Here is a 24,824-nt window from a genome sequence, read left to right as displayed (position 1 = left end):
TCAGAGGCTACTTCGTTTTGTTATCATACTGTTAACTGGGTTCAGATCACAGGTGGTACGGTGTGATTGGTGTGGCTGGTATGAGTCTTACCCGGGATTCAAGATCCTTCCTTATTGTGTACGCTCGTCCGGGCACAGTACCTAACTGAGGCTTGGAGGAGGGTCATAGGGGGAGGAGCCAGTACACACCATGTGACCTAAAAGCTTTTTTAGATGTGCCCTGTCTCCTGCGGAGCCCGCTATTCCCCATGGTCCTGACGGAGTCCCCAGCATCCACTACGGACTACGAGAAATAGAATTATCGGTAAGTAAATTCTTATTATTTAGGGGTGCTACCAACCACAAACTAGTATAAACAGAACAAAGGGACAGAAAAGAGATGAATATGGTGCACTCAAAAAGAAATACATTAAAATATGACTTAACAACCATATCAAATACTGCAAAGTATTAAAAAAATAGATTAGTAGATGTGTCAAAAGGATAGAAAATAAGAATTTACTTACCGATAATTCTATTTCTCGGAGTCCGTAGTGGATGCTGGGGTTCCTGAAAGGACCATGGGGAATAGCGGCTCCGCAGGAGACAGGGCACAAAAGTAAAGCTTTCCGATCAGGTGGTGTGCACTGGCTCCTCCCCCTATGACCCTCCTCCAAGCCAGTTAGGTACTGTGCCCGGACGAGCGTACACAATAAGGGAGGAATTTTGAATCCCGGGTAAGACTCATACCAGCCACACCAATCACACCGTACAACTTGTGATCTAAACCCAGTTAACAGTATGATAACAGCGGAGCCTCTGAAAAGATGGCTCACAACAATAATAACCCGATTTTTGTAACTATGTACAAGTATTGCAGATAATCCGCACTTGGGATGGGCGCCCAGCATCCACTACGGACTCCGAGAAATAGAATTATCGGTAAGTAAATTCTTATTTTCTCTATCGTCCTAGTGGATGCTGGGGTTCCTGAAAGGACCATGGGGATTATACCAAAGCTCCCAAACGGGCGGGAGAGTGCGGATGACTCTGCAGCACCGAATGAGAGAACTCCAGGTCCTCCTTAGCCAGGGTATCAAATTTGTAGAATTTAGCAAACGTGTTTGCCCCTGACCAAGTAGCTGCTCGGCAAAGTTGCAAAGCCGAGACCCCTCGGGCAGCCGCCCAAGATGAGCCCACCTTCCTTGTGGAATGGGCATTTACATATTTTGGCTGTGGCAGGCCTGCCACAGAATGTGCAAGCTGAATTGTATTACACATCCAACTAGCAATAGTCTGCTTAGAAGCAAGAGCACCCAGTTTGTTGGGTGCATACAGGATAACAGCAAGTCAGTTTTCCTGACTCCAGCCGTCCTGGAACATATTTTCAGGGCCCTGACAACATCTAGCAACTTGGAGTCCTCCAAGTCCCTAGTAGGTGCAAGGCACCACAATAAGCTGGTTCAGGTGAAACACTGACACCACCTTAGGGAGAGAACTGGGGACGAGTCCGCAGCTCTGCCCTGTCCGAATGGACAAACAGATATGGGCTTTTTTGAGAAAAAAACCACCAATTTGACACTCGCCTGGTCCAGGCCAGGGCCAAGAGCATGGTCACTTTTCATGTGAGATGCTTCAAATCCACAGATTTGACTGGTTTAAAACCAATGTGATTTGAGGAATCCCAGAACTACGTTGAGATCCCACAGTGCCACTGGAGGCACAAAAGGGGGTTGTATATGCAATACTCCCTTGACAAACTTCTGGACTTCAGGAACTGAAGCCAATTCTTTCTGGAAGAAAATCGACAGGGCCGAAATTTGAACCTTAATGGACCCCAAGTTGAGGCCCATAGACACTCCTGTTTGCAGGAAATGCAGGAAACGACCGAGTTGAAATTTCTTTGTGGGGCCTTCCTGGCCTCACACCACGCAACATATTTTCGCCACATGTGGTGATAATGTTGTGCGGTCACCTCCTTTCTGGCTTTGACCAGGGTAGGAATGACCTCTTCCGGAATGCCTTTTTCCCTTAGGATCCGGCTTTCCACCGCCATGCCGACAAACGCAGCTGCGGTAAGTCTTGGAACAGACATGGTACTTGCTGAAGCAAGTCCCTTCTTAGCGGCAGAGGCCATAAGACCTCTGTAAGCATCTCTTGAAGTTCCGGGTACCAAGTCCTTCTTGGCCAATCCGGAGCCATGAGTATAGTTCTTACTCCTCTACGTCTTATAATTCTCAGCACCTTAGGTATGAGAAGCAGAGGAGGGAACACATACACCGACTGGTACACCCACGGTGTTACCAGAACGTCCACAGCTATTGCCTGAGGGTCTCTTGACCTGGCGCAATACCTGTCCCGTTTTTTGTTCAGACGGGACGCCATCATGTCCACCTTTGGTATTTCCCAACGGTTTACAATCATGTGGAAAAAACTTCCCGATGAAGTTTCCACTCTCCCGGGTGGAGGTCGTGCCTGCTGAGGAAGTCTGCTTCCCAGTTTCCATTCCCGGGATGAAACACTGCTGACAGTGCTATCACATGATTTTCCGCCCAGCGAAAAGTCCTTGCAGTTTTTGCCATTGCCCTCCTGCTTCTTGTGTCGCCCTGTCTGTTTACGTGGGCGACTGCCGTGATGTTTTTCCCACTGGATCAATACCGGCTGACCTTGAAGCAGAGGTCTTGCAAAGCTTAGAGCATTATAAATTTACCCTTAGCTCCAGTATATTTATGTGGAGAAAAGTCTCCAGACTTGATCACACTCCCTGGAAATTTTTTCCTTGTGTGACTGCTCCCCAGCCTCTCGGGCTGGGCTCCGTGGTCACCAGCATCCAATCCTGAATGCCGAATCTGCGGCCCTCTAGAAGATGAGCACTCTATAACCACCACAGGAGAGACACCCTTGTCCTTGGATATAGGGTTATCCGCTGATGCATCTGAAGATGCGATCCGGACCATTTGTCCAGCAGATCCCACTGAAAAGTTCTTGCGTGAAATCTGCCGAATGGAATTGCTTCGTAGGAAGCCACCATTTTTACCAGGATCCTTGTGCAATGATGCACTGTTTTTAGGAGGTTCCTGACTAGCTCGGATAACTCCCTGGCTTTCTCTTCCGGGAGAAACACCTTTTTCTGGACTGTGTCCAGAATCATCCCTAGGCACAGCAGACGTGTCGTCGGGATCAGCTGCGATTTTGGAATATTTAGAATCCACCCGTGCTGTTGTAGCAGTATCCGAGATAGTGCTACTCCGACCTCCAACTGTTCCCTGGACTATGCCCTTATCAGGAGATCGTCCAAGTAAGGAATAATTAAGACGCCTTTTCTTCGAAGAAGAATCATTATTTCGGCCATTACCTTGGTAAAGACCCGGGGTGCCGTGGACAATCCAAACGGCAGCGTCTGAAACTGATAGTGACAGTTCTGCACCACGAACCTGAGGTACCCTTAGTGAGAAGGGCAAATTTGGGACATAGAGGTAAGCATCCCTGATGTCCCGGGACACTATATAGTCCCCTTCTTCCTGGTTCGTTATCACTGCTCTGAGTGACTCCATCTTGATTTGAACCTTTGTAAGTGTTCAAAAAAATTTTTTTAGAATAAGTCTCACCTAGCCTTCTGGCTTCAGTACCACAATATAGTGTGGAATAATACCCCTTTTCTTGTAGTAGGAGGGGTAATTTAATTATCACCTGCTGGAATACAGCTTGTGAATTTTTTCCCATACTGCCTCCTTGTCGGAGGGAGACCTTGGTAAAGCAGACTTCAGGAGCCTGCGAAGGGGAAACGTCTCGACATTCCAATCTGTACCCCTGGGATACTACTTGTAGGATCCAGGGGTCCTGTACGGTCTCAGCGCCATGCTGAGAACTTGTCAGAAGCGGTGGAACGCTTCTGTTCCTGGGAATGGGCTGCCTGCTGCAGTCTTCTTCCCTTTCCTCTATCCCTGGGCAGATATGATCTTATAGGGACGAAAGGACTGAGGCTGAAAAGACGGTGTCTTTTTCTGCAGAGATGTGACTTAGGGTAAAAACGGCGGATTTTCCAGCAGTTGCCGTGGCCACCAGGTCCGATGGACCGACCCCAAATAACTCCTCTTCCTTTATACGGCAATACACCTTTGTGCCGTTTGGAATCTGCATCACCTGACCACTGTCGTGTCCATAACATCTTCTGGCAGATATGGACATCGCATTTACTCTTGATGCCAGAGTGCAAATATCCCTCTGTGCATCTCGCATATATAGAAATGCATCCTTTAAATGCTCTATAGTCAATAAAATACTGTCCCTGTCAAGGGTATCAATATTTTTAGTCAGGGAATCCGACCAAGCCACCCAGCTCTGCACATCCAGGCTGAGGCGATCGCTGGTCGCAGTATAACACCAGTATGTGTGTATATACTTTTTATGATATTTTCCAGCCTCCTGTCAGGGCCGTCCTCAAGGACCAGCTATCTATAGACGGTACCGCCACTTGTTTTGATAAGCGTGTGAGCGCCTTATCCACCCTAAGGGGTGTTTCCCAACGCGCCCTAACTTCTGGCGGGAAAGGGTATACCGCCCATAATTTTTTATCGGGGGGAACCCACGCATCATCACACACTTTATTTAATTTATCTGATTCAGGAAAAACTACGGTAGTTTTTTCACATCCCACATAATACCCTCTTTTGTGGTACTTGTAGTATCAGAAATATGAAACACCTCCTTCATTGCCTTTAACGTGTGGCCCTAATAAGGAATACGTTTGTTTATTCACCGTCGACACTGGATTCAGTGTCCCTGTCTGTGTCTGTGTCGACCGACTAAAGTAAACGGGCGTTTTAAAAACCCCTGACGGTGTTTTTGAGACGTCTGGACCGGCACTAATTGTTTGTCGGCCGTCTCATGTCGTCAACCGACCTTGCAGCGTGTTGACATTATCACGTAATTTCCTAAATAAGCCATCCATTCCGGTGTCGACTCCCTAGAGAGTGACATCACCATTACAGGCAATTGCTCCGCCTCCACACCAATATCGTCCTCATACATGTCGACACACACGTACCGACACACAGCAGACACACAGGGAATGCTCTTAACGAAGACAGGACCCCACTAGCCCTTTGGGGAGACAGAGGGAGAGTTTGCCAGCACACACCAAAAGCGCTATATATGACAGGGATAGCCTTATAATAAGTGCTCCCTGTATAGCTGCTTTTATAATATAATTTTTGCCACTATTTTGCCCCCCCTCTCTTGTTTTACCCTGTTTCTGTAGTGCAGTGCAGGGGAGAGACCTGGGAGCCGTCCTGACCAGCGGAGCTGTGTAAGGAAAATGGCGCTGTGTGCTGAGGAGATAGGCCCCGCCCCTTTTCCGGCGGGCTCGTCTCCCGCTCTTTAGTGTATTCTGGCAGGGGTTAAATATCTCCATATAGCCCCGGAGGCTATATGTGAGGTATTTTTTAGCCAAATAGGTTTTCATTTGCCTCCCAGGGCGCTCCCCTCCCAGCGCCCTGCACCCTCAGTGACTGCCGTGTGAAGTGTGCTGAGAGGAAAATGGCGCACAGCTGCAGTGCTGTGCGCTACCTTTAGAAGACTGAGGAGTCTTCTGCCGCCGATTCTGGACCTCTTCATGTTTCAGCATCTGCAAGGGGGCCGGCGGCGAGGCTCCGGTGACCATCCAGGCTGTACCTGTGATCGTCCCTCTGGAGCTGATGTCCAGTAGCCAAGAAGCCAATCCATCCTGCACGCAGGTGAGTTCACTTCTTCTCCCCTAAGTCCCTCGTTGCAGTGATCCTGTTGCCAGCAGGACTCACTGTAAAATAAAAAACCTAAGCTAAACTTTCTCTAAGCAGCTCTTTAGGAGAGCCACCTAGATTGCACCCTTCTCGGCCGGGCACAAAAATCTAACTGGCTTGGAGGAGGGTCATAGGGGGAGGAGCCAGTGCACACCACCTGATCGGAAAGCTTTACTTTTGTGCCCTGTCTCCTGCGGAGCCGCTATTCCCCATGGTCCTTTCAGGAACCCCAGCATCCACTAGGACGATAGAGAAATAGTGTTTTAAAAACACTGTGTTAGGATGTTGCTGCTACTATCATATATTTGTAACAATAAAGGAATAAAATATTCTATATTGTATCTGGTGTCTTATTCCCAGTAAGTAATCTGATTAACAGTGTATTACATAGTGCAGCATATACCGTTGCGCTTTACAATTGGAAAAACAGTGATAGAACAACTGGGTAGTATCAGACGGTCATAAAGGTAAGAGGGCCCTGCTCGCAAGCTTACACTCTATAGGGAAATAGGAATATATACACAGGTGTAGGCGCTATCTATTGCATAATGATCCACCAGATTGCAAAGGTTCTAATAGGCTTGTATGATATGATCACCCAGCAGTGTTGGCCAAGGGTCAGGAGGGTGTGAGAGTAAAGAAAGACAAAATATGTGATGTTATGTGTACTGTACAGAGAGGATGTAGGTAGATAGGAGACAGTGAAGGTTATGTGGGTGGATCTGGAATTTGATAGGCTTGCCTGAAGAGGTGAGTTTTCAAGGAACGTTTGAAGGTTTATAGACTAGAGGTGAGTCTTATTGTGCGTGGGAGGGCATTCCACAGAGTGGGTGAGGCCTGGATAAAGTCCTGAGATTTTGAGTGGGAGCGAGTAATGCGTATGGATGAGAGACGTAGATCTTGTGCAGAGCGGAGAGGTCGGGTAGGGAGATATTGTGAGATGAGTAAAGAGATGTACGTTGGTGCAGTTTAGTTAATAGCCTTGTATGTCAGTAAAAGTATTTTATATTGAATACGGTAGAATACCGGTAACCAATGGAAGGACTGACAGAGCGGATCTGCAGATAATGAACGTCTAGCGAGGAAGATTAGCCTCGCAGCTGCATTCAGAATGGATTGTAGTGGTGAGAGCCTATGTTTGGGAAGACTGGTCAGGAGACTATTACAATAATCAATGCGGGAGATGATGAGAGCATGGATTAGAGTTTTTGCTGTGTCTTGTGTAAGATATGGTCGTATTATGGATAGGTTTCTTAGATGTATGTAACATGATCTTGAGACAGATTGAATGTGGGGAACAAAGAACAGTTCAGAGTCAAGAATGACACCTAGGCAGCGAGCTTGTGGGGTAGGGATGATTGCTGAGTTCTCAACAGTGATAGAGATATTTGTGGCCTTACAACCAGGCCTGGACACACTGTGGGCTTCGTAGCAAAGGAAAGACTGGCACGTGCCCCACTACCAGTCAGGCCTGGCATAGAACAAGTGGCATGTGCTATTCAGGGGCCTTTATACAACCTCCAGTGTAACTCTTATGCCTGTAGGTGGTTTTGCCCCTCATTTACTGCTGCTCTATTTCTCACAGTTATTGGGTGTAATACTTTTATAAACGCCCCCATTGTCTCATGATATAAAGACGTGCATAAAAAGCATAGAAGGAAGACAAAGTAATTCAGAAATGCAAAGTATTTAGTCACAATTGCAGGAGGGTGTATATAAAGATGGAAAACCAACCAGAATAGGTAATAGTGTGATAATGCACTGTCATTGTTATACGGTATATACTGTAGTACCTTTTTTGTCGACATCTCTCTCTTGCTGACCCGTCAGGGACTCGTGACTCCAGGTTACCCGCACTTGAGAACTCAAATAATCCCAGGGAACCGTGCACTCGCTGATCGCATCAAACATTTTTTCGTCATTAGTCTGAATTACTTTTTTGGTGGAAGGTAACGTCCGGCTTCCACGGGTCCATGTAATGTCAATATTTTGGGGGTAGAATTTCACTAAACTCAAGGAACACAGCACACGATCGGGTGCACAGAGGGTTAATTTCACTCCATCTCCCACCTGCGGCGGCACTAGGAATAAAAGGGGGGAAATGAAATACAGTATAATAAAAACATATTACACTACGTCAGTAAAGTATTTATTTGAATCACCATTGGAAGCTATTACAGCTATCAACATTGATGTGTGTGTGTAGATATATATTTATGGAACGTCCCCACAAGTCACGCCCTTCCTTACATTCTGATGTTTTTACATTGTTTTGTACCCTTTTTTTTGGGACATCTGGTATCCAGGATATATCGGGAAGAACATACTCCAATAGAAGATGAAACCAGGGAGAAGAAAATAGGATTTTGGTACTTACCAGGTAAATCCTTTTCTTTGAATCCATAGGGGGCACTGGAGTACTCTTGGGATATGGACGGCTTCCGCAGGAACAAGGCACTGAATATTTAAATTTAGAACTCTCCACCCCTCCATATCCTCAGTGTTTTTTACTGAGCCGAACAGGAGCGATAGAGAGGTTGACAATGGAGAATTACATATAACATAACGGACAACAATAAAGTTGACACATAACGTGACTGACAACTAAACAGTTCACACCATAACCAATAGAACTTGAAAATTTGAACCAGTTGGTGAGAATGTGTTACCATAAGATCCACTGAACTTACCACAAACCAGGTAAAACTGCTCTGGATGGGCGTCCAGTGTCCCCTATGGATTCAAAGAAAAGGATTTACCTGGTAAGTACCAAAATCCTATTTTCTTTTTCATCCACTACGGGTCACTGGAGTACTCTTGGGACGTACCAAAGTTTCCCCCGTGGGTGGGAGAGCTGTTTGGCACCTGTAACACTAGGCGGCCAAAGCTAGATGCTGATGCCGCAAACGTATTAAACTTGTAAAAGCGCACAAACGTGTGCACTGATGACCATGTAGCTGCACGGCAAAGCTGCGTCGTAGAAGCCCCATGACCAGCTGCCCATGAAGTTCCCACAGAACGTGTGGAATGAGCTGTTACTGATGTAGGCGGCTGTAACCTAGCATGAAGGTAAGCCTGACGTATGGTCAGTTTTATCCATCTGGATAAGGTTTGTTTAGACGCTGGCCAACCCATCTTGGCAGCATCATAGAGAACAAACAACGTATCCCTCTTATGAACTGTAGACGTTCGGGATACATAAACGCGTAGTGCGCGTACCACATCCAAAGTTCCAGAATCTTCTGTTAACACAGGAACTACTATTGGTTGATTGATGTGAAAAGATGACACTACCTTTGGCAAGAAAGCGGGATTCATCCGAAGTTCCGCTCTGTCATCATGAAACACCAAATACGGTGGCTTGCATGATGTCAGGAATCCACATTCTCCATTGCATCACTTCCAGTGAACAGGCGTCTCCTGGCTTCAGTCCTCTGTTTTCAGAGTATTCCCTGTGAATTGGACCTGTGGAACTACAGGTCCCAGCAGTTCCAGTCTTCAGTCTCCTGCAGCCCACAGCTCACTGTGCTCCACCTAAGCAGTTCTATCGTTTGGTAATCACTGGTTTCAGCCAGCAGCCTGGAGTACACAGTGATTCTAGTTAACCAGCATTAACTCCCGGTGCACTACTGATCCCAGCCAGCAACCAGCAGTGCATTGCATTAACTGTCTACAGAATCATTCTCCCAGTTAATCACCATCTCCAGTTAATTCTCAGCTGATCTGGGCACCCAATCCTGGAGGGTGTGTTCTCACAGAGATTCATCCTATCATCACAGAGCAAGGTGTATAAACTCCAGTTCCTAGCTCATTCACATTGCCTTGGACAATGAGTCACATTTGGTGTGTCAAGTCTCCAGTGGTTCCCCGTGTTCCAGCCTCCAGTGGTTCCCCGTGTTCCAGCCTCCAGTGGTTCCCCGTGTTCCAGTCTCCAGTGGTTCCCCGTGTTCCAGTCTCCAGTGGTTCCTCTCATCATTTCATTCCATATATCATTCTGCATTTCTCCTGCTTGCTCCAGACTCCAGCCACAGTTCAACAGCAGTAAGACTCTCCTCAGGTGTTATCCTTTGCCTAATCTAAGCACCTTGTTACCAGCATTCCATTCTGTGTATTGCATCCAGTTATCAAGTTACCTTCATTCCTCATTTGTGTTATCAGAGACTTTATTTTGCTTTAACCCATTTGCATCCAGTTACCAAATTATTCTACGTTTGTTACCAGAGACTTTGCTTTGCTTTAAACCATTTGCATCCAGTTACCAAAATATTCTACGTTTGTTACCAGAGACTTTGCTTTGCTTGAAACCATTTGCATTCAGTCATCAAGTTATCTTCTATATTTGTTTTGCCAGAGACTTTTGATTATTACCTTGGATTCAGTTACTGCTTATTATTTCATCTGTTACTGCCAGTTCTAAGTTATCATCCACTGCTATATTATTTCTCTGTGACTTTTATGTTTAATAAACCTCAACGCAGGACTCTTTATGCAACCTCCACGTCTCATACTTCATTCCAACACTGACCCACTAGTGCCCCCTCCGGGAACAGACTAAATCTGAATCCTGACAAACCTGACAGTTTGTCCAAGGCCCATGGACCCGGACGGTGGTCAGAGTGTGGGGTCAGGGTCACTCCAGAGTTTGGTATCACGACTCAATGGCTATGAGGCAGCACAACAACAAGTGATCCTGTTTCTACAGGGAATGTCTACCCGTTTGGATACCTTGCAGCAATCCCTTCCAAGTTCTGCTGATCTTCCTGTTCAAGTCACTCCTGTTCCAGTTATTCCAACTTCCTCTGCACAATTTGTTCCTGTAGGTGGACCTCGCTCAAGTCAGCCCTATGGTACACCCTTCACAACTGATTCTACTGAGAGGGCGACTTCCTCCTTTGCAAATTTCAGGACTCCTCTGTCTTCTGCTGTAAAACCTGAACTTATAAACACTCTTTGTTATTTATTGGAACAACTTCAAAATCTGCTATCAAGAATCATTCCAATCATACCAGAAATCCTAGGTGGTGCTTTAAATACAGTGAAGAGTCCTGCTCAATGTATTGAGACTAGTGCGACCTCCGTGTCAAGCTTCCTACAAACTCAAGTCTCTCCTCCTATGCAGAGAGAGGGCAGATTCCAGAGCTACCCGCGCTCCAAACTCACGGAAGCTGAACGCCGCCATCGCAGGCAGCTTCACCTCTGCTTTTACTGTGGGAGTTCTAGTCATCTTATTAAGGACTGTTCCTTCCGCAACTCAAAAGTTGGTGACAGGTCCCAGCATCACAGTGTTTTCACCTGCAAACCTTCCAACGTATCCTCTACAGTTTCAAGTTCCTTTACCCCGGACAGGAGTGTCCAAAAAGTCTACGATTGGGGTCCTGTGACAAATAGACCCAATCCCAAGTTCAGAAATCAACAGAGACTATCTATGTTACCCATAACTAAAGTAGTTTCTGTGCCTACAGCCCGAGAAGGGGCGTCTGTGCCTACAGCCCGAGAAGGGGCGTCTGTGCCTACAGCCCGAGAAGGGGCGTCTGTGCCTACAGCCCGAGAAGGGGCGTCCGTGCCTACAGCCCGAGAAGGGGCGTCCGTGCCTACAGCCCGAGAAGGGGCGTCCGTGCCTACAGCCCGAGAAGGGGCGTCCGTGCCTACAGCCCGAGAAGGGGCGTCCGTGCCTACAGCCCGAGAAGGGGCGTCCGTGCCTACAGCCCGAGAAGGGGCGTCCGTGCCTACAGCCCGAGAAGGGGCGTCCGTGTCTACAGCCCGAGAAGGGGCGTCCGTGCCTACAGCCCGAGAAGGGGCGTCCGTGTCTACAGCCCGAGAAGGGGCATCCGTGCCTTCAGCCCGAGAAGGGGCGTCTGTCTCTACAGCCCCAGGTGGGGCATCTGATGTTGTGACCCCAGTAGGGGTATCTGATGTTCAGGTTCCAGAAGTGGCATCCGGGCATGCAACTCAAAGAAGTGTGTCTGATCTATTAACCCCAGGAGGGGTCTTTGGAGTTTCATCCTCAAGTGAGGAATCCAGGGCCAAGATCCCAGGAGGAATTCTTAAAGCCACAGATACAGACATGAACTTTTGTTTGCCAACTTCAGAGAGTGCTACCAGCTCAGTACCACTCCAAAAGGGATCATCAGAACATCCGGATTCTGTCTATACAGAGTCAAGTGTCAATGGACCTAGCCCGGTTCCAGCCGTCGGTCCAAAGTCTCCACTGGTTCCAGCCAGCCTGAGTGGCTCCAATGATGGGCTACCTCCTTCGGTTCCAGCCGATTCCAGAATCCTCGGATCAAATCCGGTCCTATCCGTCAGTCCGAGGACTACACCGGTTCCTGTCGCTTCGAGCTCTTCCGGACCCAATCCGGTCCCATCCGTCTGTCCGGATCAGCCTCCTCTGGTTCCAGCCAGCCCGAGTAGCTCTGTTTCCAATACTGAGCTACCTCCTTCGGTTCCAGCCGATTCCAGTATCCTCGGATCAAATCCGGTCCTATCCGTCAGTCCGAGGACTCCTTCGGTTCCAGCCGATTCCAGTCTCTTTGTATCAAATCCGGTTCTATCCGTCAGTCCGAAGACTCCTGCGGTTCCAGCCGGTTCAAGCTTATCTGGACCCAATCCGGTCCCATCCGTCTGTCCAGATCAGCCTCTTACAGTTCAAGTCAACTCAAGTAGTCCTGGACAAATCCCTGTTCCATCCGTTTGTCCAAAGTTGTCGTCAGTTCCTGCCGATTCCAGTTCCTCTGAACCCGGTGTGGTTCTCTCCAGTGTTTCAAGTAAGCAACTCCTGTCACTATGTCCAGAGTCTACAGTTCTTTCAGATATTGCAGTTGCCTCAATCCAGATGGAGGCTCTACGCATATCACCCCAAGATGAAGCTTCTAGCGTTCTGTCAACCTCGGCAGAGAATTCCCGTCAGTCAATCCAGGAGATGACGTCCTCTCTCCACCCTCGAGCATTTCAAGTTGATTCTACTCCTGCTTCTGAATGCTTATTCCAGTCCTCTACTCTCAAGTGTCCGACATGGTCTTCCGAGACTTCAACTGACATTCAGCCTTCCAAGTGTCCACCAGATACAAAAGCTCCAGTCTACTTTGATGGTGACTATGCTCAGTTTCGTGCAGTGGCGAGTCAATACCTCGCTTTTACTGAGTCTGAACCTTCAGTGACTATTTCTCCAGCCAATGCAATCAGATACTTCCTCCTGTTCTTCAAAGGTAGAGCACTGGACTGGGCGAATCCTCTCATTGAATCTAAAGATCCGTTACTGAGTGATCTTCCCGCTTTCTGCGAAGCCGTAAAACAGGAGTTTGCTCCAAAGTTTATGCATTCAGAGTCATCTGGGCATTCTGGCCAATTTGTCAACCGTTTGTCTACCGCTAAATCCTCTCCAACATCTCTGTCTGTGCAAGATCAGGATACATTAGACCAAGCTATTAAAGATTTCCAAGCTGTAAAGTCAAGACAAGGTTCTCAGACTTCAGATTTGAAAGTTGCATATACTCCCGTGTCTCCATCCTACAGCAACACCTCTGAAAGTGAGTTTGTTGATGACGACTCAAGTTACTTTATGGGGGGTTCTATCCTTCCGAGTTATGCCTTCTCCCAGGAAGAAAATTCTGTCTCAAATGACTATGAATGGTCTACTTGTTCTGAAGATGAAAGTTGGGAAGACTTTTGAGGACCTCTGCTTTTGTGTATTCCTAAGCTCTTTTTCAGGGATCCTCCAAGTTCCAGCGTGGGTGTTCGGTGCCCACCCATAAAAGGGGGGGTACTGTCAGGAATCCACATTCTCCATTGCATCACTTCCAGTGAACAGGCGTCTCCTGGCTTCAGTCCTCTGTTTTCAGAGTATTCCCTGTGAATTGGACCTGTGGAACTACAGGTCCCAGCAGTTCCAGTCTTCAGTCTCCTGCAGCCCACAGCTCACTGTGCTCCACCTAAGCAGTTCTATCGTTTGGTAATCACTGGTTTCAGCCAGCAGCCTGGAGTACACAGTGATTCTAGTTAACCAGCATTAACTCCCGGTGCACTACTGATCCCAGCCAGCAACCAGCAGTGCATTGCATTAACTGTCTACAGAATCATTCTCCCAGTTAATCACCATCTCCAGTTAATTCTCAGCTGATCTGGGCACCCAATCCTGGAGGGTGTGTTCTCACAGAGATTCATCCTATCATCACAGAGCAAGGTGTATAAACTCCAGTTCCTAGCTCATTCACATTGCCTTGGACAATGAGTCACATTTGGTGTGTCAAGTCTCCAGTGGTTCCCCGTGTTCCAGCCTCCAGTGGTTCCCCGTGTTCCAGCCTCCAGTGGTTCCCCGTGTTCCAGTCTCCAGTGGTTCCCCGTGTTCCAGTCTCCAGTGGTTCCTCTCATCATTTCATTCCATATATCATTCTGCATTTCTCCTGCTTGCTCCAGACTCCAGCCACAGTTCAACAGCAGTAAGACTCTCCTCAGGTGTTATCCTTTGCCTAATCTAAGCACCTTGTTACCAGCATTCCATTCTGTGTATTGCATCCAGTTATCAAGTTACCTTCATTCCTCATTTGTGTTATCAGAGACTTTATTTTGCTTTAACCCATTTGCATCCAGTTACCAAATTATTCTACGTTTGTTACCAGAGACTTTGCTTTGCTTTAAACCATTTGCATCCAGTTACCAAAATATTCTACGTTTGTTACCAGAGACTTTGCTTTGCTTGAAACCATTTGCATTCAGTCATCAAGTTATCTTCTATATTTGTTTTGCCAGAGACTTTTGATTATTACCTTGGATTCAGTTACTGCTTATTATTTCATCTGTTACTGCCAGTTCTAAGTTATCATCCACTGCTATATTATTTCTCTGTGACTTTTATGTTTAATAAACCTCAACGCAGGACTCTTTATGCAACCTCCACGTCTCATACTTCATTCCAACACTGACCCACTAGTGCCCCCTCCGGGAACAGACTAAATCTGAATCCTGACAAACCTGACACATGACAAGGCACCCAAATCTGAAACACGCCTTGCCGAAGCTAAGGCTAAGAGAAAAATTGTTTTCCAAGTGAGAAACTTAATATCCACTTGTTGTAAGGGTTCAAAATATGAAGACTGTAGAAAATATAAAACCAGATTCAAGTCCCATGGCGCTGTAGGTGGAATGAATGGAGGCTGTACTCTGAGGACACCTTGCAGAAAAAAGTGTGTACAGACAGCAATAGAGCCAATCTTCTTGAAAGTAAATTGACAAAGCAGATACCTGCACCTTCAGTGTAGATAAACGCAGTCCTCCATCTAACCCCGTCTGTAGAAATAACAAAAGACGGGATAACTTGAAAGATGACGTCGGAAATTCCGAGCCTCACACCAAGCTATAATGGCACGCCAAATTCTGTAATAATGAGCCGCCGTAACTGACTTCCTAGCACGTAACATGGTTGGTATATCCGATTCTGGAATGCCCTCTCTTCTTAAGAGGGCGATCTCAACAGCCACCCCGTCAAACGCAGCCGCGCTAAACCGGGGTAAAGGAACGGACCCTGTTGTAACAGGTCTGGATGTGGCGGGAGCGGCCAAGGATTGTCTGCGAGTAGTCCTTGGAGATCCGAGAATCAAGCTCACCGAGGCCAATGAGGCGCCACTAGTATGACTGTGACGGACTCTGTTTTGATCCATTTTAGCAACAGAGGGAGCAGCGGAAACGGTGGAAACAGATACACGAGGCTGTACGGCCACGCGATTGTGAGAGCATCCACCGCCACTGCCTTTGGATCTCGCGTTCTGGACACATACTGGGGTGTTTGGTGATTGTGGTGAGATGCCATCAAATCCACTTGAGGGTAACACCACCTCTGGACCAACATGTGAAACACCTCTGGATTTAATGACCAATCTCCTGGATGAAAATCCCGACGGTTTAGATAATCCGACTCCCAGTTGTCCATTCCCGGAATGAACACTGCGACAATATCACTTGGTTATGTTCGGCCCAATTGAGGATTCGAGCTACTTCCCGCATTGCCATGCGGCTTCTCGTTCCTCCTTATTTGTTGATGTACGCGACTGCCGTCGCGTTGTCTGACTGCATCTGGACAGTCTGAGACCGAAGCATGTGCACTGCTTGTCGTAGCGCATTGTAAATTGCCCGGAGTTCTAGGACATTTATAGACAGCAATCTTTCGTGATCTGCCCAGAGACCCTGGAGCTGACAATTTTGAACTACAGCTCCCCAACCTCTGAGACTCGCGCCCGTCGTTAGAATTATCCAATTCCAGGCACCAAACCGTTTCCCTGCGGTTAGATTGTGTACTTTGAGCCACCAGAGTAGAGATACTCTGGCCTGTGGAGACAACCTCACCCTATGGTGAATCTGCAGATGCGCGCCCGACCACTGTGCAAGCACATCCCGTTGAAAATAACGTGAGTGAAATCTTCCCAACTAGAGCGCTTCGAAAGCCGCCACCATTATGCCTAATAGGCAAATGCACAAATGGACCGAGACTGTGCGTGGCTTGAGCACTAATTGTACCAGATGACGAATAATCTGTACTTTCTGTTCTGGTAGGTAAATTCTTTGATCTACCGTATCGAGAATCATACCTAGGAATTGAAGTAGTTGAGACGGAATTAGATGTGATTTCTTGAAGTTGACAATCCAACAGTGCTGAACTAGTACATTGTACGTCATCAACGCATGTTGGAGGAGCATCTGTTGAGACGGAGCTTTGATGAGCAGATCGTCCAAGTATGGAACTATGATCACTCCCAGGGATCTGAGATGAGCTATCATCACAGACATCACTTTGGTGAAAACCCGAGGCGCTGGCGAGAGGCCAAACGGTAGAGCCTGAAACTGGTAATGGTTCTGCCGTATCGCAACAGCAAGAACCTCTGATGAGGTGGCCAAATCGGAATGTGTAAGTACGCATCCTTGAGATCCAGTGCAATCATGAATTCCTGTGGCTCTAAACCTGCAATTACTGACCGCAGAGATTCCATCTTGAATCTGTAGTAAGTGACGTACTGATTGAGGCCCTTTAAGTTCAATATTGGTCTGACCGAGCCATCCGGATTTGGTACCACAAACTGACTGCAATAATAACCCTGACCTTGTTGGTGTACAGGGACCGGAATAAAAACTGCTGAATCCAGCAGAGACTGAATGGCAATTTGCAGAACCGCCCTCTTGTCGTTCGACACAGGCAGTCCTGTCTTGAAAAACCACAGTGGCAGGAGACAGTTGAACTCTATTTTGTAACCTTTTAACACTAAATTGCGGATCCACCCATCTGTGGATGTCTGGAACCACGCCAAATGGAACGTCTGAAGGCGTGTTCCGACAATTGGAGATCCGAGATGGGCTGGGAGTCCGTCATGCCACTGGCTTGTCGGTGACCTTAGTGTTCTGACGACTGGTGTTGGTTTGTTGAAAACCACGTCCTCGACCTCGTCTACCAGGCGTGGCTGTTCCTCTACCACAGCCTCGAAAGGGCTGAGGTCTAAAGGATTTGAACGCCGGGCCAGAGTATTTCCGTCTAGGTATCGTTGGAGGCAATGGTAGGAAAACAGACTTTCCTCCCGTGGCCTCAAAAATCCATTTGTCCAATTCAGGACCAAACAACTTCTCGCCACCGTAAGGTAATGCCTCTATACCTCTTTTGACCTCTGACTCCGCTTGCCAAGAACGCAGCCAGAGTGCTCGTTGTGCAGTAACTAGCGACGATGAAAGGCGAGAACTGAGCTGACAGACGTCAGTAGAAGCTGTACATAGATAATCAGCAGCTTCACAAATTTGATCAGCGAGAAGTATAAGGTGATCGTAATTTAGGGTAGACTTGAGTTCTGTTATCCATACCATTAGCGCCAAATGCCAACCAACCCAGGTCTAAGCAACACTCCTGCTGCTATATACATGGACTTTAGCATAGCTTCTATCTTACGGTCTGAAGGGTCTATAAGCATAGTAGCAGTTGGTACTGGTATGGTTAATTTCTTTGCAAGTTTTGACACAGACGAATCCACCATTGGTGGATTCTCCCATGTAGATGTCACAGACTCTGGAAATGGGTAACTAGAATCGGCGAGGTATAGAAAATCGTTTATCCGGATTCTTCCATGTTTCTACTAACATCTTATTAAGAGATTCCGAAACAGGAAAACACATTGGAGATCTCTGTCGTTTAGTAAATACGACTTCATCATTTGTCAGAGGCTCCTCAGTCTCTGTAAACTTCAGAGACTGACGCACCGCCCTGATGAGATTATCAATGCCTGGGCTGTCAAAATCGTCACTATCTGACTGCTGGTCTAATTCGCCCTCCTCACCCTCATCTTGCGCAGTGAGGTCTGGCATAGAATCGTCAGAATGCAACATAGCAGAAACTGGTAAATTATAAGACAAATTAAATGTATCCCTTCTACCCAAAGTGGACTTGGACCTTTGGCAAGGCTGAGACCCCTCCGGTAGTTCTGGAGGTCTCAACCGAGACTCAGATCTTGCCGTTTCTTGCTCGTGTCGAGCGGCGGACAATTCTGATCGCAACCCAGCCATTACATCTGCTAGCATTGCCCAGGGAGGGTCCGGGGATGAAACCAGCTTTGAGACCGGAGCGGAAATTGTATTTGTAGCTGAATTCACAAAACATACTGTACATGTGGTATATCCATACGGTAACACACTGTTACAGACCTTGCAGTGAAACTGCTTTTTAGTTTTTGCTGGTGCCTTACTCATTATGCAGACAGACAATACAATATACAAAGCCAGACACTTGCACGACTCAGTAAAATTGTTACTAAGGTGTGTGTAATATATATATATATATATATATATATGGCCGAAGTGCAGTGCACGTGGCCAGTACTATATGAAATCTGATCCCAAATTCCCACTAACACCCCTGCGCCCTCCGGTGGAGTAGAGATGTAGGACAGGAACGTTCTGGAATCATAAACAGGAAGAAACAGGAAGCATGGTTAAAATGGCTTCTATGCCATGCTTACCGTTAGAATCACAGGTCAAGTTATAACACGTCTTTATAACCTGTACCTAACTTTACCTTTAATATAGGCTTAACAGCCTATTAATATAACCCATGCTAGCATATGTAATATTATAACCCATGCAGCCTGTGTAATATTATAACCCATGCCTAAGCTTCCCCGACCTTGCAGCTACGCTTCCTGTGAGCAGACTTCTCCCCCCTCCCCCTGTGCTCCGTGTACCGCTGCGTCTTCAGCGGGGAGCGGTTGCCAGGGAGTGGGACCTGGAATCCGGATGTCGGTTGCAGGGAGCCGGGGAGCGCGCTCTATAGCAGGGAGAGCGGCCCTGCTGTGGAAGTGCGGCCGGCGGGTGTGAGCGGCGGTGTAGCGGCTCTTGTCAGGGGCTAAGTCGGAGCGGCTGTGGCGGGCGCTAAGCCCCGTACAGAAGTGTCACAGCGGCTGGGGCGGGCGCCTGAATCGGCAGCGGGTGCAGGCGGCGGTGTATAGAAAACACGGACCCCACTAAGCGGGGCGGCAGCGAGCGCTGACCGCCCCGTCCCCCCAGCATACCTTGTCTCCTGTAGTGAGGGCTGTGAGGGTGCTCTTTGTGAGGACCGACACGCCATGCGCTGCCTCCATGCAGCGGCACTATCCCGGACCCACGTTTCTTAATAAACTGGGAAGGGATGTGCCTAAGTGTAAAAATAAAAATTAAAAATAAAATATTCAAAGTAAGTGTGGGAGGTCCACACAACACATGTTGCTGCTTGAGCACAGAAAAAACACTGAGGTACTCTGGGAATATGGAGGGGAGGAGAGTTACTAAATTTAAATATTCAGTGCCTTTGTTCTGCTAAAGCCATCTATATCCCAAGAGTACTCCAGTGACCCCTAGTGGATGAAAAAGAAAAGGAGGCCACCAAGACTAAACAGGTAGAGGGGATACTTGTCTAACTCAGCGGCTGACCCGGAACCCTCCAACAGGCCCGAGCCCAGGAAATCAGTGACCTCCCTCCTTGGTGTACCTGACGGTGTCACTAATTTAGCAATACATCTGCACATATATTTTTGATGTAATACTGCGTTATACAGATTGGATTATTATAATTCAATATAAAAGGTTTGTCTCACCATTCACCCTGGCGGGTCCAGTACTCTGTTCTATCGGCTTTTCCAGGCTGGGATGTTCCACTCGGCAGATATACTCCAGGTCATCACTGTATGATGTTGGTCTCAAGGATAAGACAGGGGAGCAGGTACATGAATTATCTGCCTGTTTCACTGGATTTATAGGAGGGATTGTGTACACCCAATTGTTCGATGCACAATCAGTTTCACCTCGTCCTTTCCTCTTCTCTAACCAGGTTACTCTGAGGTCGTTAGGGAAATAGGCAGAGACTGTACATGACACAGTGGTGGGTGTGTCCTTCTGCAGGATAAGAGGCGTCATATCCTCAATCCTCGGACGCCATGGAAAATCTACAAAATATTACCCGGAAATACAAAATATGATGCAATAAGTGTCATAGAGCGTTCAAGCATATTATTATGTCATGTTTAATATATCAATCAATTGACATAATATTAATGTGACGGACATGTAACAATTTTCTATCTAAGGGCTGCGTCACAGGCGACTGGCCTATCTTCAGGCTAATTTGGAACTGATCCTTTAGCCATTCCATCTCATATACAGCTCGTTGGTGAGAATTACTAACAATATGTCCTTACCCAGGCATAAGATTTGACTTTCCTTTTGGTTTATCTCAGGGGTAGACAACCTGTGGCACTCAGGTGATGGCAATCATACATTACCAGGAAAGTCCAGGAACAGAGCATTTTCTCCCTCATGGAGAGGGTCAGGTAGGCAAGTATGGTGTAAGTGCAGATAATGCTTTCTGTTCTCTCCTGTGGAGCAGGGCTCAGGCTGCTGACATCATCAAGGCACACAAAGAACAGCCAATCAGCACGTTTACATGAATGCAGGGTTGAATAACCCGGGTTGGACACTTTATACCCCTTTCACACCGAACAAATAACCCGGTATCGACACGGCATATTGCCGGGTCGACACGGGTCAGCTTGCGGTGTGAAAGGGGCATAGCTGAAATCCTGGGTCGCCTGACCCGGTAATTCAACCCGGGAATAAAGCAGTGTTATACTCGGGTTGAATACCGGGTCAGTGGCTGCGTAAACGGCTCCTGCGTCGATGCGTCCCGGGACCCGTTGCCCAAACAACATACCGAAAATAACAAAGTTTAAAATGAAACTGAAGTAAAACGCTCTGGAGCTGCAGAATGTGCATCCTCTCCTGAGGGAGGGGGCATAGAGGGGAGGAGCCAGCACAACCAGTTGAAGAAATTTAAAGTGCACCGGCTCCTTTGGACCCGTCTATACCCCGTCGTACTAAGACCCCAGTATCCCTTATGAATGCTAGAGAAAACAGATGGCCCTTGCCACTCGAGTCATTGCAAATATGCTGTGTGATTAGCTCCGAGAAATGGATGCAATAATGCAGACCCAGGAGGATATGTCTGCAGGGAGGGGGGGGGCTAGGGGGAGCTGGATCCGGCATGCGGGGCAGGCTTGCCCTGTGTTGGACGTCCCCCGCATTTCAAAGAATTTGATCGCAGATGTGCATTTTTTTGCACATCTTCAATCAAGTCTAAATTAGGCTCTGTGTTTTATCCTAGGCTCACGCATTCCGTCACAGTATATATGTGTGGGCGCCGCTATCTGTAGTTTGTTAGCTGTGTTGTTCTGGGAGGGTTGCAGCCTGGCCTTAGTCAGCCGCTATAAATGTATATTTCTGCTCAGCGCCTTGGTATACTGCTGCACAGTGTATAACATTACATGGTCTCACCTGGATCCCGTACAGAGACCTCCCTGTGATCTGGTGCTTCCATGGTGCCGTGTTGCCAGGTCACTGTCGCTGGGGTTGCCGTTACAGGAATGTTGCACTTAGTGGTAATGGTAAATGTCCCATCTGAGTTCTCACTGACCGCTTCCTCTGATTGCATATTCTTTGCGGGACCACTGCTCCAGGTCACTCTTATGTCTTTAGGATAAAAGTTCAGGAGACTTAAAGATCCCACCAGCTTCCCTGAGTCACTGATGGACAGCTGGACTGGCTGCTGGAGTTTGGGTTTTACTGAAAACAAGAGAAAAATAAAACATATACTGGATGGAATATTAGTGGGAAATTGTCTAATACGCTGAGGCACAATCCACCTTACAGTTTACCACATACAGGTAAAAGACAGGAAACCTCCGGCTATCCCCGCTCACCCTGTACTTGCAGTGCTCCTGTACTTCTCTCCAGCGGCTGCTCCAGGCTGGGATGCTTCGCTCTGCAGATATACTCTGCTCCCTGGTCCTGCAGTGATGGGGTGAGCAGCAGACACGCTGTGTAGGTAAATGTTTTATCGCTCTGCGGCTGGGATCTGCGAGCTGGAGACCTGCTGGTATCACTGTCATGTATAGGAATTAATGCCATACTTCCTCTCTCTTTCTTATACCACATGACAGTCAGGCTGTCCGGGTAATAACGCGAGATCGTGCACTGCAGCTTGGCCTGCTTTTCCAGCAACAGGTCCGGCGTCTGTATATCCCCCATTACCGGCCGGGAAAGAAAGTCTGCAATTGATGGGAACACAGAAAAGGTTCTCAGCTGACGCTGGGCATTTACTGTACATCATTTACAGCAACATTTTTACTTTGTTTATTTCTTCAGACTGCTAATAAAGATATTTAGTTAATTTCACTCTGCCGTGTGGTAGCCATGGCAACAGCCATCCTGTGACTGGCAGCCATATTTGTCCACCGTCCAGAAAGCTTTTGAAAAAGAGGTAATTATTTGGGTTCCGGTATGAAAGATAGATAGTGTCTAGTTACACAGTCAATAGATAGACACCATATGTTAGATGGACATTAGGTCGACAGGGTCAAAAGGTCGACAGCTCAAAAGGTCGACAGGGTCAAAAGGTCGACATGGAAAAGGTCGACAGGTCAAAAGGTCGACAGGGTCAAAAGGTCGACATGGAAAAGGTCGACATGAAAAAGGTAGACACCATGTTTTTTGCATTTTTCTGGTTTGTGTGGATAGTTTTGTCATCTGGGACCCCCAGTTGTAGAAAGGCATACCCTCGCGGGGCTCGCTTCGCTCGCCACGCTTCGGGCACGGTGGCTCGCTGCGCTCGCCACAAGGTTTATAACCAACTCTATGCCGACATGGATAGAGAAAGTATGAAATAATCCAAAAACATGTTACATTTAAAAAACAACAACATTTGTCTATCTTTTTTATGTCGACCATTTTCATGTCGACCTTTTGACCCTGTCGACCTTTTGACCTGTCGACCTTTTGACCTGTCGACCTTTTCAATGTCGACCTTTTGACCATGTCGACCTTTTGACCTGTCGACCTTTTCCATGTCGACCTTTTGACCCTGTCGACCTTTTGACCCTGTCGACCTAATGTCCATCTAACATATGGTGTCTATCTATTGACTGTCTAACTAGACACTGTCTATCTATCAAATGGATAGGAATTATTTGTAGGACACTTAAGAAACATCACATACACGCTCGAATGATACTTAACTGAGCTTTTTAAAGAAAAAAATATATTGTTTAGTTCCAACAAAAGCCAACATTTATTTTCCCTGAGTTAATTGTGTTTATTTCAGTAGAAATTTGCACAAAGAGAGACAAGAGGAGCAAACCTTTAATATAAGTCATTTTTTTTAAATGTATCATTAGTTCAATAAAATCATTTGACTATAACTTAATATTTTATTTAAAAAATCAGGGGTATTCAAGTATCGAGGAATGCCCCGCTCGAGTCCCCGCAGTTGGACTGGACCTTGCAGCTCATAGAGCTGCGAGGTAATGTCCTCAGAAAAAACACAAAATGGGGTTCGCACACGGGGGGAAAAAAACATTGATTCCGCAGTTTGCACAGAATCAGTGGGATTCCACTTCTGGAATTTGAATTTTTGGCATGGGAAATGTCTATTTAATTGAATAGCCTTTCCCTGCGCCGCAGGGCTTTTTGCCTGCAATTAGTCGTGGGGGACACCCTGTGGCTAATTGAATACCACCCTGTGTGCGTCAAACAGCAGCTGTTGAAGCCATCTCGCCTGTCACAACCACTTCCTTTATTTGGGCGGGATTGTAAGCAGTTGTGCATCAATTTCTAAAGTAAACATTTCTATATCTGTTAAAAACATCGATGTTGAGTCAATGTTCTATTCTATTCTAAAGTGTGATTTTTCTGTGGTTTGGGCTTTAGTAAATCCGCGGATTGCGAAACTGCCAGAAACCCCAAATCCGATACTTAATAAATACCCCCCGGTGCCTATGTTAACCACACAGAGACATAAGGTTCTGAGGGGGGAGGTGTATCAAACCTTCTGAAGAGTGATGTTGCCCATAGCAACCAATCTTCTACTAATCATTTTATAGAATATACTTGGCAAATACAACTTGAAAGCTGACTGATTGCTATGGGTAACCTCTCCACTCTTTAGAAGGATTGATACATCTCCCCCTGAGTCTCTGGCCGGCTCCCTTTCTCTAGGAACAGTATATGGAAGTGCTGAGTGTATATAATAACCTATATAATAGTACTCTCCTTTTTCAGGCACTTACGTTTTATATTACTTTCCTGACTTTTCCATTCTTTCTGTATCGGATGTTTCAGTTTTTCATGGGTCACCTCAGCTCGCACCGTGTAGGGCTCATCTACATTGACCTTGTCCCTCACGCTTTCACAGGTGCTGGTGGCGTTAAAGGTCCCGTCCTGGTTTTTCTGCATGATAATAGGATTGGATTCCAGGTCCTTTGAACCCAGCGGCGGTTGGATCACTGTCCAATCTATCGAGATATCTTCAGGGTAAAAGTGATCCACGTTGACACTGAAAGCGCCGTCTGTGGAGCACATGATATTCCTCACCTTCGGAAGTCCTGTAACGACAAACAAGAAATTCCACCAACATTCCCGATGTACAAAGACACAGGGAGAGGAGATCAACATTGTCTGGCCCATAAACAGTATTATGCAATGCCCAGTGCGTGTGTGTGAGCTGCTTAGCTGGCTAGTAAT

General features: G+C 47.0%; 1 protein-coding gene across 10 annotated transcripts in view; it reads right to left on the bottom strand.

Annotated features, from left to right (window-relative positions):
- LOC134945852 (uncharacterized) overlaps positions 1-24,824 on the bottom strand; it is a 154,711-nt gene that overhangs the window by 100,868 nt on the left and 29,019 nt on the right. For all 10 annotated transcript variants that reach the window (XM_063935385.1, XM_063935384.1, XM_063935382.1 and 7 more), the window contains exons 6-10: positions 24,371-24,685; positions 22,007-22,354; positions 21,582-21,869; positions 19,850-20,197; positions 7,553-7,840 (exon numbers count right to left, since the gene is read on the bottom strand). In XM_063935385.1, coding sequence (XP_063791455.1) covers positions 7,553-7,840; positions 19,850-20,197; positions 21,582-21,869; positions 22,007-22,354; positions 24,371-24,685 — 1,587 coding nt within the window. The remainder of the gene's footprint in view (positions 1-7,552; positions 7,841-19,849; positions 20,198-21,581; positions 21,870-22,006; positions 22,355-24,370; positions 24,686-24,824) is intronic.

The sequence above is a fragment of the Pseudophryne corroboree genome, chromosome 7, assembly GCF_028390025.1.
Source record: "Pseudophryne corroboree isolate aPseCor3 chromosome 7, aPseCor3.hap2, whole genome shotgun sequence".
NCBI lineage: Eukaryota > Metazoa > Chordata > Amphibia > Anura > Myobatrachidae > Pseudophryne > Pseudophryne corroboree.
The sequence above is the reverse complement of the archived record's forward strand: the minus strand, read 5'-3'. Positions and strand labels throughout refer to the sequence as shown.